This window comes from Pelophylax lessonae (assembly GCF_965119305.1).
Source record: "Pelophylax lessonae genome assembly, contig: HAP1_SCAFFOLD_607, whole genome shotgun sequence".
NCBI classification, from domain to species: domain Eukaryota; kingdom Metazoa; phylum Chordata; class Amphibia; order Anura; family Ranidae; genus Pelophylax; species Pelophylax lessonae.
In genome coordinates this window covers 19,875-35,817 of record NW_028119738.1, presented here as the reverse complement: position 1 = coordinate 35,817, position 15,943 = coordinate 19,875, and the positions used below count along the sequence as shown (strand labels likewise).

The 15,943-nt window shown below is 44.5% G+C and overlaps 3 protein-coding genes across 3 annotated transcripts; 2 read left to right on the top strand and 1 right to left on the bottom strand.

Annotated features, from left to right (window-relative positions):
* Window positions 1–774: 774 nt before the first annotated feature.
* On the top strand, window positions 775–1,086 carry LOC309544003 (histone H4; the record flags this gene model as incomplete). The annotated part of the gene is made up of 1 exon (XM_082276403.1): window positions 775–1,086. One exon carries the CDS (start codon window positions 775–777, stop codon window positions 1,084–1,086), a length of 312 nt encoding a protein of 103 aa, XP_082132529.1.
* Window positions 1,087–2,508: 1,422 nt separating this feature from the next.
* Window positions 2,509–2,901, bottom strand: LOC309544008 (histone H2A type 1-like; the record flags this gene model as incomplete). The annotated part of the gene is made up of 1 exon (XM_082276407.1): window positions 2,509–2,901. The coding sequence occupies one exon, from the start codon at window positions 2,899–2,901 to the stop codon at window positions 2,509–2,511; it is 393 nt and encodes a 130-aa protein (XP_082132533.1).
* A 324-nt stretch (window positions 2,902–3,225) lies between these two features.
* On the top strand, window positions 3,226–3,606 carry LOC309544005 (histone H2B 1.1; the record flags this gene model as incomplete). The annotated part of the gene is made up of 1 exon (XM_082276405.1): window positions 3,226–3,606. The coding sequence occupies one exon, from the start codon at window positions 3,226–3,228 to the stop codon at window positions 3,604–3,606; it is 381 nt and encodes a 126-aa protein (XP_082132531.1).
* Window positions 3,607–15,943: the final 12,337 nt, after the last annotated feature.

Sequence of the window (15,943 nt, the reverse complement as noted above, 5' to 3'; positions counted from 1 at the left end):
AAAATATGTAATAAAAAGTCGGCTAAACGATTGTGATAATTATTGGGAAGGAAATGGATTTCTAGAAAATATTGGAAAACTGATAATTCTTCATAAGACCATTGTCTAAATGTTGGGGTGGCTAGAAGAATTTTAGTTTCCATATTGATGGAAAAAAAAGGGGGAGGGCAGTTGTATGGACATTTGAGTGCGCTCACATCTCTGGTATTCTTCTTTCTTTTTTCCGGTTGGGGTCATTTATCTAGGAGATCTGCACTCTACTAAAAGCTGGGAGGTATTATGTCTCGTTTTGGGTGGGGTGGGGGTGTTACAAATGCTGCATTTTATGGTATTTTTGCGATTTCTATGTACTTCATAATATATTATTTTATATATTCTTTTTTTATATTAGGATACTATTATATTTTATTCACTGAATGTGAATATTCCGATGTCTGAGTATGTAGTGAGGACATTTATTTGGAGGATCCTGGGTGACGTCAGAGACATGACCTCACCAGTAATGATGATCAGGTAACATCCAATGGTCACCCAAAAGGAGTGAAATGTTGTTCTTTCTATTGAACAGAGAGCATCATCGAGCGGGAAATTCAAATCACGGAACTGCTGAGGATTGGATGATTGAGAGCACAGAGAGGCGGACTTATTGTGACGTCTGGACGCGCCCTCCTCCAACCCCTCCCCCTTATTCTCCATCAGGTCCGCATATGCTGCATATAAAGCGAGGCTGGGTGCTTTTACTTCACATTCGTCTGATACACGAAGAGCTTGGAGATGTCTGGTCGCGGTAAAGGAGGAAAGGGTCTGGGGAAAGGAGGCGCTAAGCGCCACAGGAAGGTGCTCCGGGACAACATCCAGGGCATCACCAAACCCGCCATCCGACGTTTGGCCCGCAGAGGGGGTGTCAAGCGCATCTCCGGTCTCATCTATGAGGAGACCCGCGGAGTGCTCAAAGTCTTCCTAGAGAATGTCATCCGCGATGCCGTCACCTACACCGAGCACGCCAAGAGGAAGACCGTCACCGCCATGGATGTCGTCTATGCGCTCAAACGCCAGGGCCGCACTCTCTACGGATTCGGAGGCTAAACCCCAACATCCACCGACCCACTTCACCCCAACAAAGGTCCTTCTCAGGGCCACCCACCTTCTCCTACAAAGAGCTGTAACCATTTATTTCTCTTAGATCAACTTTTATCACGTCGGAATGAAAGCTTTTTAGCTAAACACATATTAATCCGATTGTACAACTTTATTTTACTTGGAATACAACAGATCGAAGCGATCTAGTGTTTATATTCTCTCCGCTTACAATATCGTTAGATCACTTTATTATTTTTCAGCTAGCTTGTTGAGACACCGATAAACCCCTTTCTTAGGCATTATTTCCAGTCACCTCACATTTCTTTATAGAAAAATTCGGGGTGTGATAAGGGGACAATAAATATCGCTCAGTGACATTTCTAGATGATCATTACTCTATTTTCTCATCATAAAGAAAGGTAGAAGTCATGTGACTGTCGTGTTCTGTGTATAGCGGTGGATTCCGAGCACTTGCAATAAAGGACATTTTTTGGTCAGTAATAATCCGGTCACCCCTCTCTAATCTGATTGAAATTAAAGTGTTGATGTTTTTCCAATCAAAGTTCTCCTCTGCTGATCTCAGTATTCAGGGTCGGATTTGGCGGTATAAAAGAAATGGATTTTTGTGTAACGATTTACACAATTCAGGCGGGTGAAATTTGAAATATTGGCCAATCAGAGTTGTGGGAGATCCCACAGCCAGCCACTAATGTCTTTCCTATGAGTACAAAGAAAGTGTGCGCTCCCTCTCCTTTCTCAGAGTAGAGGTCACGTGTTCAGTGACTTTCTAATCATCTCTACAGCAGGGCGGACTCTGAAGTATCAAACAACAAAACGGACGTTTATCAATGTATGGATTATCGTTGTGAAATAAAGGGACCGTTGATGAATGTTCCACAATAGAAGCTGCTGTATTATCCTGATGGTAGATGGGAAGTGTAAAGAGAATTGTGGCGGGAAACATGAAGATTGCAGCAATCAGAACTGTGAGATTCCATGAGAGATGACATGACAATGTATATTTGTGTTGCGGTGAGAGTGAAGGAGGGGGGGGGGGGGGGGGATTGTTATTTCTAGAATGATTTGTGATGATGAGAAGTAAAGGATGGAGGAGAATGAAGAGGAGTCCCTGTAATGAGAGGACATTGCTCTATAAAAAGGGACACTGAAAGCGTTCCAATATAAACATCTATCATCATTTCTTATTACTGCCACGTGTCATCCTAAGACATTGTTCCCCCCCATGGGGAATCACACCTTCTAGTCATAGTAAGTATTTTATTTCCTACCTGGAAAATAAATGCAATCTTTCATTGTTACAATTAGATCTCCGAATAACAATGTAGATGTATGCAGCTCTATGTATGGATGGGTGGGTGGCTCTGAAAAGAGCCGTTGTGTTGGGTGACGTGGATGAACCGGTGGTGATTACTTGGTCTTGGCGGCCTTGTGGCTCTCGGTCTTCTTGGGCAGCAGCACGGCCTGGATGTTGGGTAGGACTCCTCCCTGGGCAATGGTGACGCCCCCGAGCAGCTTGTTGAGCTCCTCGTCGTTGCGGACTGCCAGCTGGAGGTGTCGGGGGATGATGCGGGTCTTCTTGTTGTCGCGGGCGGCGTTACCGGCCAGCTCGAGGATCTCAGCGGTGAGATACTCGAGGACGGCGGCCAGATAAACGGGAGCTCCGGCCCCAACCCGCTCGGCATAGTTACCCTTCCTGAGCAGACGGTGAACACGACCGACTGGGAACTGCAGACCAGCCCGGGATGATCGGGTCTTGGCCTTAGCCCGAACCTTTCCTCCTTGTTTGCCGCGGCCAGACATGTCTCTGTGATATTGGAGTTCTCAAAGAGATATGAATGGCTGCAGCCGCTCCCTTTCCTGTTATACTTTGAATGATATGACGTCTCGCTCTATGATTGGCCACGTTTGAAGCCAGCCAATGCTCTCTAGGTTTGCATCTAGACCAATCGGTAAACGAGGAAGGAAAGCATGACGTCACTCCCCATCACATGACCATGTCTTCCAATAGAAGAGTGAGGAGGAAGGAAGCTCATTTGCATAGGACAGCCTATATAAGCAGCACATGAGGGCAGCGCCAGTACACTTTATCTTCTCAGAGCGGAGAAAACATTCTTATCTCTTATCATGCCTGAACCAGCCAAGTCCGCCCCTGCGCCCAAGAAGGGCTCCAAGAAAGCCGTGACCAAGAGCCAGAAGAAGGACGGCAAGAAGCGGAGGAAGAGCAGGAAGGAGAGTTATGCCATCTACGTCTACAAGGTGCTCAAGCAGGTCCACCCCGACACCGGCATCTCCTCCAAGGCCATGAGCATCATGAACTCCTTCGTCAATGACATCTTCGAGCGCATCGCCGGCGAAGCTTCCCGCCTGGCTCATTACAACAAGCGCTCCACCATCACCTCCCGGGAGATACAGACCGCTGTCCGCCTCCTCCTGCCCGGAGAGCTGGCCAAGCACGCCGTCTCCGAGGGCACCAAGGCCGTCACCAAGTACACCAGCGCCAAGTAATACCCCTCCCCCATCCATCACCCCAACAACACACAAAGGCTCTTCTAAGAGCCACCCACATACTACACAACCGAGCTGTCATACAATTTTTATGTATCGTACAATTTATTACTTTTACAAGTTTTAGCTCTTCGGATAATTTAAAATGAACTCAAAATAGCATCATTAATAATCTTGAGATGAGAAGTAGGTCGGTCAGACTGGAAGGGGAATGAATAAAACCTTCTAATCTCATCCTTCTTTATTGCAGAGATCGTCTCCCCTTTCTGGCTCTATACATTCCCTATTCCTCGCCTTGTACTGCACACACCCAACTGCTCTAATCACCTCTGCTGCATTGTTACAATGAGAGATTCTCCGCAATCTCCCGCCTTACATTGTTCCTTTATCTGGGAAGATCGTGAAGCTTTTATTCCGCAACACAATGGGGGATAGAAGCAAGAAAAGTGAAACATTATATCTGCTCAGTCATCTCAGATCGGCTAATCCGACACTGACAATTATTCATAGAAAATATCACTCTTTCCCGGACAGTCCCTTCAATTCCAGGAAATATATATGTAGAAATATTATTGTTCTGTTTTAAGGTTTGATTTTGCACATCAGAATACAGAAGTTGCTCTGTTATTGGATGTTTGTTATAGAGAACTATGAGAAGTCTACGGAACAAATATTTTCTAGGCTGAAAACGGAGATAAATCTCCTAATAAAATTCTTTGGATTCCTCATAAAGACATCGCTGCCTAAATAAGACTGATAATGAAACCGCTCACAGTTCTGATTGGCTCAGATCTGAAATAGCTATTTTCAAATTTCCCGCCTGAATTGTGAAAACGTTACAGAGAAATAATCAACCCCATTATAACACCAAATCCCACACTGAGATCATCAGAGGAGATATTTATCCGATAAATATCTTTAACACTTTATTTTCAGGCAGATTCGATTAATATGGAATAAACAGAAATAGAAATGAAAGATTATTGAATAATGTAAAACATTTCCATATGTTCAAAATGCAGAATCCCTACCCCCCCCCCCCCCCCCACACACACACACACACACACTGCTACATACAGAACATGATAGTGAGATTACTTCTCTCATAGATCTCTACCTTTCTATGTGATTGGAAATAAAGTATTACATGTTTCATTATCAGATCTGTATATGATCGGGGAACTGGCCGATAATTAATGTTTCATTTTTCAGACATGACATGTAGCCGTTACGGATTTCCCCCCTACATCCTAAAATAAAGGAAAAGTGAAAGGGCTGGTAAAAATCTGTAGTAATCACAACACTGCCAGATAAATATATACAAATAATCAATAAACACAGTTTTTGTAACTAGATATCAGAAAAATGTTAACAATGTGTCTAAGTAAGTGAAATTCTCTGCAGAGTATTGAATGGCTGTGACCCCGCCCCTTCCATCAGTCTTCCATCAGGTCAGCTTTTTCTTATAAGCAAGAATGCAGGCCTTTTTTTTTTTTTTTTTACAGTAATATTGTATAAATATGAAATTGTTATGATGTGTGACAGATGAATGTTTTCTGTGTAATCTCCAAGGAAGAACGAGGAAACCGCAGTAAAGGAAGAATAGCGCCAAATATGAACAGGGAATGGATGAAGAGAGGATTTCTGTACAATTCACTGTTTCCTTCATTTCTATTACTTGTGCAAGTAAAGTCTTCTATTTATTGTTGTAGTCCCACCCCCTCCCCCATATAATGTGAAAAATAGAATTAGGGTAATGCGAATTTTCCTGACCCTACAACAGCTCCAGAATAGGTGGAAGAAAAATCAATCAATGTTGTCTCTATTAGATCATCACAAATATGTTTAAAAACAGCAAAATGTATTGCAGTTAGTGCTGAGCTCCGACTATGTCACCCCGGAGTCATCTACTGATCCATCAAACGGTTCTCTGCACCTTATCATTGGATTATGGGTCCCATATCCCAACAATGTGTCTAATCTAAAGGATGGAGGGCAATGGACACCAAGGAGATCACCTGCTTATCTAAACTCACATCAATTCAATGTGTTATATTAGACTTTAAAATCATATAAAAAAAAAAAACTTAATTGCTGTTAGGACGGACAGGTGTCATTATAGCACATTGTCCCCCCACCCGGATCACAATTTTCGGTGTCTAATTATACAATCAGATCTCCCACACATGTATGTCCGGCTCCTTCTTAGATAGAAGTGGGTGACTCTGAGAAGATCCGTTGGGTTTGGTAATTAAAAAAGAAAAAAAAAAAAAAATTGGGTTTACTTGGCGGGCTTGTGGCAGTAATATTCGAGGATTTTACCGCTTTGGAGAAAATATTTGAAAGCTGAAAACCGACACAAGTGACGTCATTTTGGAGGAAGATGAACAGATCTATGAATAGAACTTCTACAATGTCGGCTTTAGCGGTATAATGCGGCTGAATCTTCCTAACGGCCAGTAGAATTATGGCGGGAGATTTAAATATAGCAACTCGGAGCCATCATAGGCGTGGTCTATTAATAGCAAATTGGGGAAATAATTTCTGGAAATATGGAGTACAATGTGTTCTGACATTGGAGCTCTATGTAGGTGTGCATGGTTTTGGTTGGAGGAGTTTAGCGGTGAGTAGACGATCAGCATAGAAAAGATTGGAATGAAAAGAGATGAGAGAATGATGTCCTGTGATCACATTTCCCCTCATTACTATTCATCTGTATTACAAGTCTGAGTGCGATAAGAAGACAAAGTGTTTGCCTTTAGAGTGCACTTCATCTGACAGTAATAATACAATTTATCACATTAATAAAATATATCCTTATTTAAGAATAGGAATAAATGCTGCGTATGTCCGGCTCTTTGTACAGAGATGTGGGTGACATGTTTGTGAGGCTTCAATAAATATATAATAGTCATAATAATTTATTTCTATATATTCTATATTTTTTTGCGGAGATCATCTCCACTTTCTAGCCATTTCCTATTCATCTCCTTGTACTGCACACACCGAGGTGTTGTACCTGGAATGACCACAAGGTGGCAGAGGTTACTAAACTTTTATGCCTCACTCAAACATTGTTACAATAACAGATTCTCAACAATCTCCCGCCATAAATTTGTTACTTTGTATTTGGGAAGATCGTGGAGCTTTTAACTCGCAACACAATGGGGAATAGAAGCAAGAAAAACGAAACATTGTATCTACTCGGTCAGCCCAGTCAAATCTTTGTCTATCTGTATCTATTTAATGAATAAGCAACAGATCATTGTACATAGCTAAATCAATGAGCTGCCTGATATGTAAATGACAAAAATATGTACAAAGTATCAGCTACATACAAATCTGATTACAATAATATCACCTCGGATAACAGTCCTTTATATAAGTTAGAAGTAGAAAATTGTTTCACTGAAATGTTTAGCTCATTTATTGGTGAAGTTACATATAATCTCCAATCCTGGACCCCCCCATCGTTCCATAACTTCCGAACATCACATAACTTCGGAGCTGAACAACGAACGTCATTAAAGTCTCTGGGAACAAGGCTGGGAAAATAAAAAAATAAAAAGTGCTCTTTTTTAAATGTATTATAATTTATGTTTTTTTTTTTTTTGTTTGTTTTTTAGTTAGGGTTTTAAGTGTTACAGAGTAAATATGGACATTTGAATTTAGTCAACTAGAGCAATAAAACCCCTGAAAAGCACAAGAAAAGAGATTAATGACCTGAAAATTATACAAAAATAACCCCCCCCCCCCCCCCCCACACACACACACACACACAAACACACAAATGTGTCCAAAGATCAAGTTTGCCCCTTTCGAGAAGGTTCACCCACCAAGCAATGAAATCTTCAACAAGTGGTGTTTGCTGCTCATATATTGTCTATAAACTAACACATTATTGGTTCAAACAGTATATTGCTGCTAACATTAACCACTTAATAGAGATGGCCTTGCGGTTCGCCCGGCGGTCGGTTCACGGCAAATTTTGCTTGTTCGCTACCCGACAAATTTGCAAACACATGGCGTCGTTTGCAACGGCCATATTAGTTTACATTGGGGAGAACTTTGACCCATGACACAGCCGTCAGGTGGAACAGGACAGCCAATTGAAACATTTCAGCACATGGACAGTCCCCCTACCCTATAAATAGACCTGACCTGGCGGCCATTTCACGTTCCTCTTTTTGCCAGTGTAGGGAGAGGTCTGCTGTGCTCATCAGTGAGAGTTTGCTAGACACATATAGCACTGTGAAGATCCACAAAAGTCCTTTTCAGGGCTGGTATTTCCGTATAGGCCTTCTACAGTCTCTTTTCAGGTTAGGGACAGGTATCCAGGGGTTGCTTTAGGGGTAGTTAGAGATTGGCTGCAGTCACACAAATTGCTATGTTAATGTCCACAATAGTCCTTTTCAGGGCTGGTATATCGGTATAGGTCCAGTCTTTCTTCAGTATAGGGACATGTTATCCAGTCTGTGCTGTAGGGGCAATTAGAGATTGTCATCTGCAGTGACACAAATCGCTCTGTTAATGTCCACAAAAGTCATTTAAAGTGCTGCAATGTCGGTATAGGGTCTATTACAGTCTCTTTAGTATTGGGGGCAGGTATCCAGTCTGTGCTGTAGGGGCAGTTAGAGATCGTCAGCAGTGACACAAATTGCTCTGTTAATGTCCACAACAGTCATTTAAAGGGCTGCAATTTTTTTGGTATTGCTGTGCAGTGCACTAAAAAGGGGGTGGGGGAGGGGGTTAATCTACAGTATAATATACTTTGTAGAAAGCATATTATAGTGGATTAGTAGTAGTATTGTGCACTGTGCAGCATTGTGACAGGTGTGCTGACTGAGCATTGCTGCAGCAATACTACACACAGTGACAAACTCCCTAGCCAATTATTTGTAGAACTGGTGTGATAGACCAGTGGCCCCCCAATACCACATATTGAAGTGGGGTGTTATCTGAGTATACTTTTACAAGTGCATTTGTGTCCTGCAACAATATTGCCTCTTTTGCTGAGTTAAGTCTGATACACACAGCGATAAACTCCCTGGCCATTTTTTTCAACAACTGGTGTGATAGACCAGTGGCCCCACAATACCACATATTGAAGTGGGGTGTTTTTTAACAGTATACTTTTCTAAGAGTGTACTTTAGTCCTGCAAAAAATTGTCCTCTCTTTCTGTGTTGACTGTGCTACACAAAGTGACAACAGTTACTGGCCAATTATTTGTAGAACTGGTGTGATAGATACCCCAATACCACATATTGAAGTGGGGTGTTATCTACCTTTTTCCAGATATAATGCAATTCTCTAGAGACTTTTGTCACAGGGTAATTAAAAAACATGACAGGCACAGTGCGCATGCGCGGGAGCTCCATGATGGTGGCTTAGTCCCGGAGCTCCGCGCCTCTCCGGCTAGCATCGGGCCCCCGCTCCGGATTAAACAGCTGTAGCGCCCCGCCACTCGCTCCACCGAGATACCGGCGCTGTGTGATCCAGCCCCGCATGTCGGCGGGCCCCCGGAGAGAGGTCTCCCGCCGGCTTCTCTTCCTCTCCCCACAGCGGGATCAATCCAAGATGGCGACCACCCCTTTCCTCTCCTCAGGCATCGGAAGCAGCCAAGAGGTAGGAGACACAGCAGCAGCCCTCGTGGCAATCCCACCAGCCATACCAGAGCCCTGGCCTTCCCCTGCCACCCCTGTATGTCACTCCCAGGCTCCATATGCCTCTCCAGCTTCCACAGAGTCACTGCTCAGCAGAGTAATGGAGCAGACCCCTGGACTGACTGAAGCACATTCACCTGAGGCCCTGGCCCTGCAACATCACCTAAGCCTGCACTCTCAGGGACACTTTCCTGACATCTCTCTCCTTATGACTAAATTTTCTGAGATGCTGGCCACAGGACTTGCTCACAATGCCTCTCAGATCACCAGTTCTATTAAAGCTGATCTGCAAAATATAGGCAGCAGGATTGAGGCCATAGAGAATACTATTGACCAGACTGTGACGAGAACCAATCAGAATACCGCTTGTATTCAGACCCTTCAGGAACAATTGGACACTGCTTTATCCAAGTTGGATGACTTGGAGAACAGGAGTCGTCGTCTCAATTTCAGAATTAGGGGGATCCCTGAGTGTATTAAGGATATTCCTGATACAGTTAAAACATTTATTAGGGACGTTATCCCAGACATTCCGGACCACCGCCTGGAGCTCGATAGAGCGCATAGAGCCCTCCAAGCACCCCGTCAGGACGGCCTTCCCAGGGATGTGATCGTTAAGACCCACTACTATGGGGTTAAAGAGGAGCTCATGCGGAAGAGCAGGGACAAAGCAGAACTCTCCATCCAGGGTCACAAGATCCAACTTTTTGCAGACCTGTCTCCTATGACCATTCAGCGACGTAGAGCCCTAAAACCGCTTTTGTCAATTCTCTCCACTAAATCCCTAAAATATTGGTGGTCCTTTCCCTTTCGTTTGAACTTTCTTTTCCAGAACAAAACCTATGGTTTTTCATCTTTTCAGGATGGCGAACGTCTACTCCTTCATTTGGGAATAATTTCCAGGGATCCTTCCCCCACCTCCGCTACCTCGAGACGGGAACCCTCAAAGCGACCCCCTCCGATAAGCCCAATATCGTCGGTCTGGAACGAGCAGCAATCAAAACGACACCGTGATGTCAAGCCTCCCTGATGCCTCTAGGCACTCCAAAGTGTCACTTCGTTCGTGCTTGGTGGAATCACCTCCCTCATCTGGAGCGGGTTAACCATTAACCCCCACATTTTTCCCCCTTTTTTATCAAATTTTTCCTTTTTTTTTTTTTGTTTTGGCTCACTTGATGATTTTCTTTTCTGACAGACATTGACTGTTTGAACTTTTGTTTTGACAGTGGTTTGCCTCTTTATGATATTTTATTGTTCAATTTGGGGTACCGGTTTAGGTGTTTTTTTTTTTTTTTCTCTTCTTTCCTCTATCAACCGGTCCCTTGTTTTTGTGCTGAGATCACGCATTTTATATTTGCATTGCCTCCATATGTAACGCAGTAGCAGAAGTGTCCCCCTCCCCTCCTGCCTTTCCTTACTCCTCCCTGTCCCTTTTCCCCTTCCTCCTCCCTCCATTTGCCCTCCTCTTACTGTTCTGCTCTGCCTTACATCGGGGGCGCACGAGATGTTCGTTTTATCTTTTTTTTTAGCTTTTTCTTTTCTTTTTTTTTATTGTATTGTGTCCGGGCGGGGGCCCATGCCCGGAGAGGTTTTAGTGCGCCCATTCCCGTAGGTGCTTGGAAGATTTTTGTTTTTCCTCGTCCCTACAGGACTGCACCCTATCTGGCATAGGGTGCCATTTCATCTAGTTAGGGGGCATGGGATTTGTCCCCTGCCGCCCTAACACCATGACAGGCTCTGCCCTGCCATGTCTCCTGATTCTCTTTCCCATCCTTGCTCTTCCTTTTCCTTCCTTTCTAATTCTCTTTTTCTTTTTCAGCATCCCATGGTCCGATCCCAGCAATGAGTTGAGTCCTCTAAATTTTCCACGTCTATCCAGACTCATATCTGAGTACCTCATACACCGTTTCAACTGAGTACCCGCAGCGCACAACTCTCACTTCCACGATGGCGGCAACCGTGAGTACTGATTTTTCTCTGCAGGTGGCATCACACAATGTCCAGGGTCTCAATTCTCCTTTGAAGAGGCGAAAGGCTTTCCAACACTATCACTCCCAGGGAATAGAGGTCCTCCTACTTCAGGAGACCCACTTCCCGGAATCGTACCGGCCTAAATACGTCCACCATAAATATCCAGTCTTTTTCCTGGCTAATGCGCCCTCTAAACAGAAGGGAGTTGCAATTTTTTTTTCAAAGAGAGTAGCCTTCTCCCACACTCACACAATTACGGACCCCCAGGGGAGGTACATCTTAGTTAAAGGTTTTATTGGTGGTATTTTATATACCTTTGTTTCCTTCTACGCTCCTAACAAGGGTCAGGCGGCTTTCTTTTCCAAGGTGCTCCCTGTTCTCTCCACCCATTTCGAGGGTAATCTTATTGTGGGAGGTGATTCAAATTTAGCTTTTGACAACATCCTAGATAAATCCAGGAAGGGACCGCAACGTTTGCGCAGACCCCCTAAACACAGCCTTCGTGTAGCCAAGCTCATCCATTCATTGGGTTTGGTGGACATTTGGCGAGAACTCAACCCCTCTTCCCGGGATTACACCCACTTCTCAGCTCCTCACAACACTCTAGCCAGGATTGATCATATTTTCGTCCCCACCTCGGACATCCCCTCGGCGATAAAATCAGTCATCAGGGACGTACCCTGGTCGGACCACTCTTTAGTATTGCTTAAAATCAAAAGTGCCTCCTACCGTGCAGGTCCGTCTCCATGGCGTCTGAACGAGTCTCTTCTGAACGAACCGATGTGGAAATCCACAATAGAAAAGCTGATCCAGGAGTACTTTACCCTTAATGACTCACAGGACGTAACTCCCCCCTCCCTATGGGGAGCCCACAAAGCAGTCATCAGAGGCCATTTCATTCAATTAGGGGCTAAGCTTAAGCGTGAAAGACAAGTTGACATTAAGAATCTCGAACGGGAATACAAAAGACTGAGCATGGCACACAAACGCGACCAGACTTCGGAGTCTCTGGGTAAACTTGATGCTGTCAAGCTTTCCCTTAATTTAGCTCTAACTACCAAGGCAGCGAAAAGCTTACAGTGGCAGAATGCTCGCATCCTGGCTACGCAGGATAAAATTGGACCTAGGCTAGCGTCTAAATTGACACCGAAATACAGGATTGTTTCTATGCCCAAAATTAAGGCTATGTCCGGGGAGCTTACGAGGAACCCTTCCTCAATTATGGCTGCTTTCCAATCCTTTTATTCTACCCTTTATGCTGACTCTAACCCTTCTCGGGAACAAAATATTGAGTCCTTTCTAAATCAGGTCCCCCTCCCACAACTTACCAATAAATCACGCTCTCTTCTAGAGGAGCCCTTTTCTGAACAAGAAATCCTTGTCGCGATTAAAGCTCTACGCACCAACTCAACACCGGGCCCCGACGGCTTCTCCAACCTTTATTACAAGTCTTACGCTGACACACTCGCCCCTTATCTGGCCAGATTTTTTAATTCCCTTAGAGGGACGGAACCTCTGGACCACTCCATGAATGCGGCTTTTATATCGGTCATACCAAAACCGGGTAAGGACCACTCAGACGTTGGCAATTACAGGCCCATTTCTCTTATTAATAACGACCTCAAGCTCCTAACGAAAATATTGGCCACTCGCCTTTCCAGCTTCATTCATTCTTATATACACAAGGATCAGGTTGGCTTCATCCCAGGCCGACAAGGAACCGACCAAATCCGAAGAGTGATTGATGTGGTCACTCTCCTACGCTCGAGCTGGGATGGAGCGCCTTCCCAAGAGGGCTTCCTTCTATCTTTAGACCTGCACAAGGCCTTTGATTCGCTCTCTTGGCCGTTTCTCTTCTCCACGTTGGAGAGATGGGGCTTTGGCCCCTGCTTTTTGGCCATTCTTCGGGCTCTCTATTCCCACCCCTCAGCCCAAGTCCGATTGCAAGGGTATTACTCTGAGTCCTTCTCTATTCACAGGGGTACACGGCAAGGATGTCCTCTCTCACCCCTCATTTTTGCCATTGCTCTGGAATCCCTGGCTATAGCTATTCGTCACCATCCCGATATACGTGGTATACGATGCGGTGACACAATACATAAATGCGCATTATTCGCGGATGACATTATGCTATTTGTCACCTCCCCCTTAATCTCGCTCCCAAACATCGTATCACTCCTTCATGACTTCGGAGCAGTCTCGGGCCTGAGAGTAAATATGAGCAAATCCCTGGCTCTGAATATAAACCTCCCACTCTCCTTGGTCTCTCGCCTTAAAGATCACTTCCCTTTTTCCTGGCACTCTGACTCCATCCCATATTTGGGAGTGCAAATTACGGCCTCAATATCTGATCTGTACTCAGCCAACTACCCTCCGCTTTTTAACAAGTTGAAGAAGGATTTAGAGGAATGGTCCAAATATAATATTTCATGGTTGGGGAGAATCAATGCGGTCAAGATGACCCTTCTTCCGCGACTCTTGTATCTATTTAGAGCACTCCCTATCCCGATTATTAAGACACAACTTAAATCACTTCAGTCGAGCTATATCAGATTTATTTGGGGCGGGAAGGGCCATAGAATCAACAAAACTACACTTTTTAGATCACGTAAACATGGGGGCCTCGGGGTCCCGGACATTTGGAAGTACTACTTAGCAGCCCAATCGACGCAATTTTCTATCATATATATTAAAGGCGAAAAACCTGATTGGTATTACATGGAAAGACAGGCTGTCCCTCTCCATACTATGGATTTTCTGCTTTGGAATCCTCCTGCCTCTCGTCCCCCTATCCTGGCTCCCACGCTCTCACACTCATTTGCTCTGTGCGACCTTATTCATAGATCCAGTAAGATTGCCTCGCCTTGGGGTCCTCTTAAACATATATTTCACAATCCTGATTTCCCTCCTGGACTTGACATCAAGGCTTTCAAATGGTGGACGGATAAGGGCCTGTATAGAATTGGACACTTTTTTGATGCAAGGGGTCCACTCTCCTACTCACATTGCATAGCTACACTAAAAATGCCACCTGCAGAGAGATTTCGCTTCTCTCAGATCTCACATTTTTTACGCACACTCCAGAGAGGGTCGTCGTGCCCCCTTTCGGTAACCCCCTACGAGCAATGGTGCTCCAAAATTCAGGACGTCAGGGGTGGAATATCCCTCGTTTATGCCTCCCTGGTAGCTCCTGAAGATAAAACTTCTTATATGCTGGGATGGGAACAGGACCTGACTGCAGACTGGGACCTCGATATATGGCATGCCTGCGCCACGCGAGCCTTTCGGGGGATCCACAATGTGGGCCTCGTGGAGGCTAATGTTAAAGTACTGATGCGATGGTACATGGTACCTTCTCGCTTGGCAACAATTTTCCCTAACTCTTCTCCGGTCTGCTTCAGGGGCTGCGACCTTCTGGGTAGCCACATACACATTTTTTGGGAATGCCCCAAAATTCGTAATTTTTGGAATAAACTATTCCGGTTGATTCGACGCGTTACGGGGGTTGCGATTGAGCAATCGCCGTCCTATGCCCTTCTAGGCCATCGTCTCCCCAAGGTCCCTAGACACACCCAGACTCTCATTTCCTTTATATTTCTGGGAGCTAAAATTACAATAGCTAAACATTGGAAACAACCTACAGTCTCCTTCTTAGCTGCAAAACGTAAAATTTCCTGGATAATGACCCAGGAAAAGATGTACAGTATCCTCAATGACTCTAGGGAACAATTTGAGTCAATCTGGGAACCCTGGGTGACTTTTTTGAATGTTACACTATAGGACAGATGTGAATTGATAGACTCTCTCATATCAGATATCCGCTTCTAGGTACGTGGTTTCGGACCATGGGCTCCTCCTCTGCATCCCTATCCCCTCCTTCCCTGTGACTCTTCCTTTTCTTCTCTCTTTTTCCTCTCACTGCCTCTATCCTGCTCCTCGTTAAGGTCTTTATACTAGGCATGTGCCCAATTTTTATTTTTTTTATATTTACCTTCCTGGTTTCGGGGGGTCTGAGCTTATCCATTTTGATGTTGTATTGTTTTTTCTCTAGTTTTACACTGGTCTGACGGGCTGTGAATACCTTCTGTTACATTTATAAGGGACTATGGCTATACTCTTACAAGTTTGCTTTGTGCTCTTCTTAGCCACTTCTCTCTGGGGCACAGTTTGAGCCCATTTGGGGTGCCCCTAGAGGATCGGCACCCAATTTTAGTAGGATTCCAGTCATATATGTTGGTCCCTTTTTGATTTGGGTATTTTTGGTTTTTTTCTTATACCCATCGGTCTTGTTTGCCTGTAATTGATAATTGATATTTGTACTGCTCAGAACTACAATACTTCTGTAGACTTTCTTCTCACATGCCTTGTATGCTATTGTTCTTTTGTTATATGTTCACAAAACTTCAATAAAAAGTATTGAAAGTAAAAAAAAAAAAAAAAAAAAAAAAAAAAAAAAAAACATGACAGGCAGAGGAAGAGACAGAGATGTACGCAGGGGTGGTAGTGGTAGGGCAGGAGCAATAGGCCGGAGCCTAACTGTGAAGTTTCAAAAGGCGCGTGCAATTACGGCAAAGGACGCACCAGACTTGGTTGAGTGGGTCACTCAGCCTTCCTCTTCTGCACCCTCCTCATCCTCTCTATCTGCACCCTCTTCACGCTCTGCTGTGTGCACCCCCAAAGACACCACCACCACATACCCTCC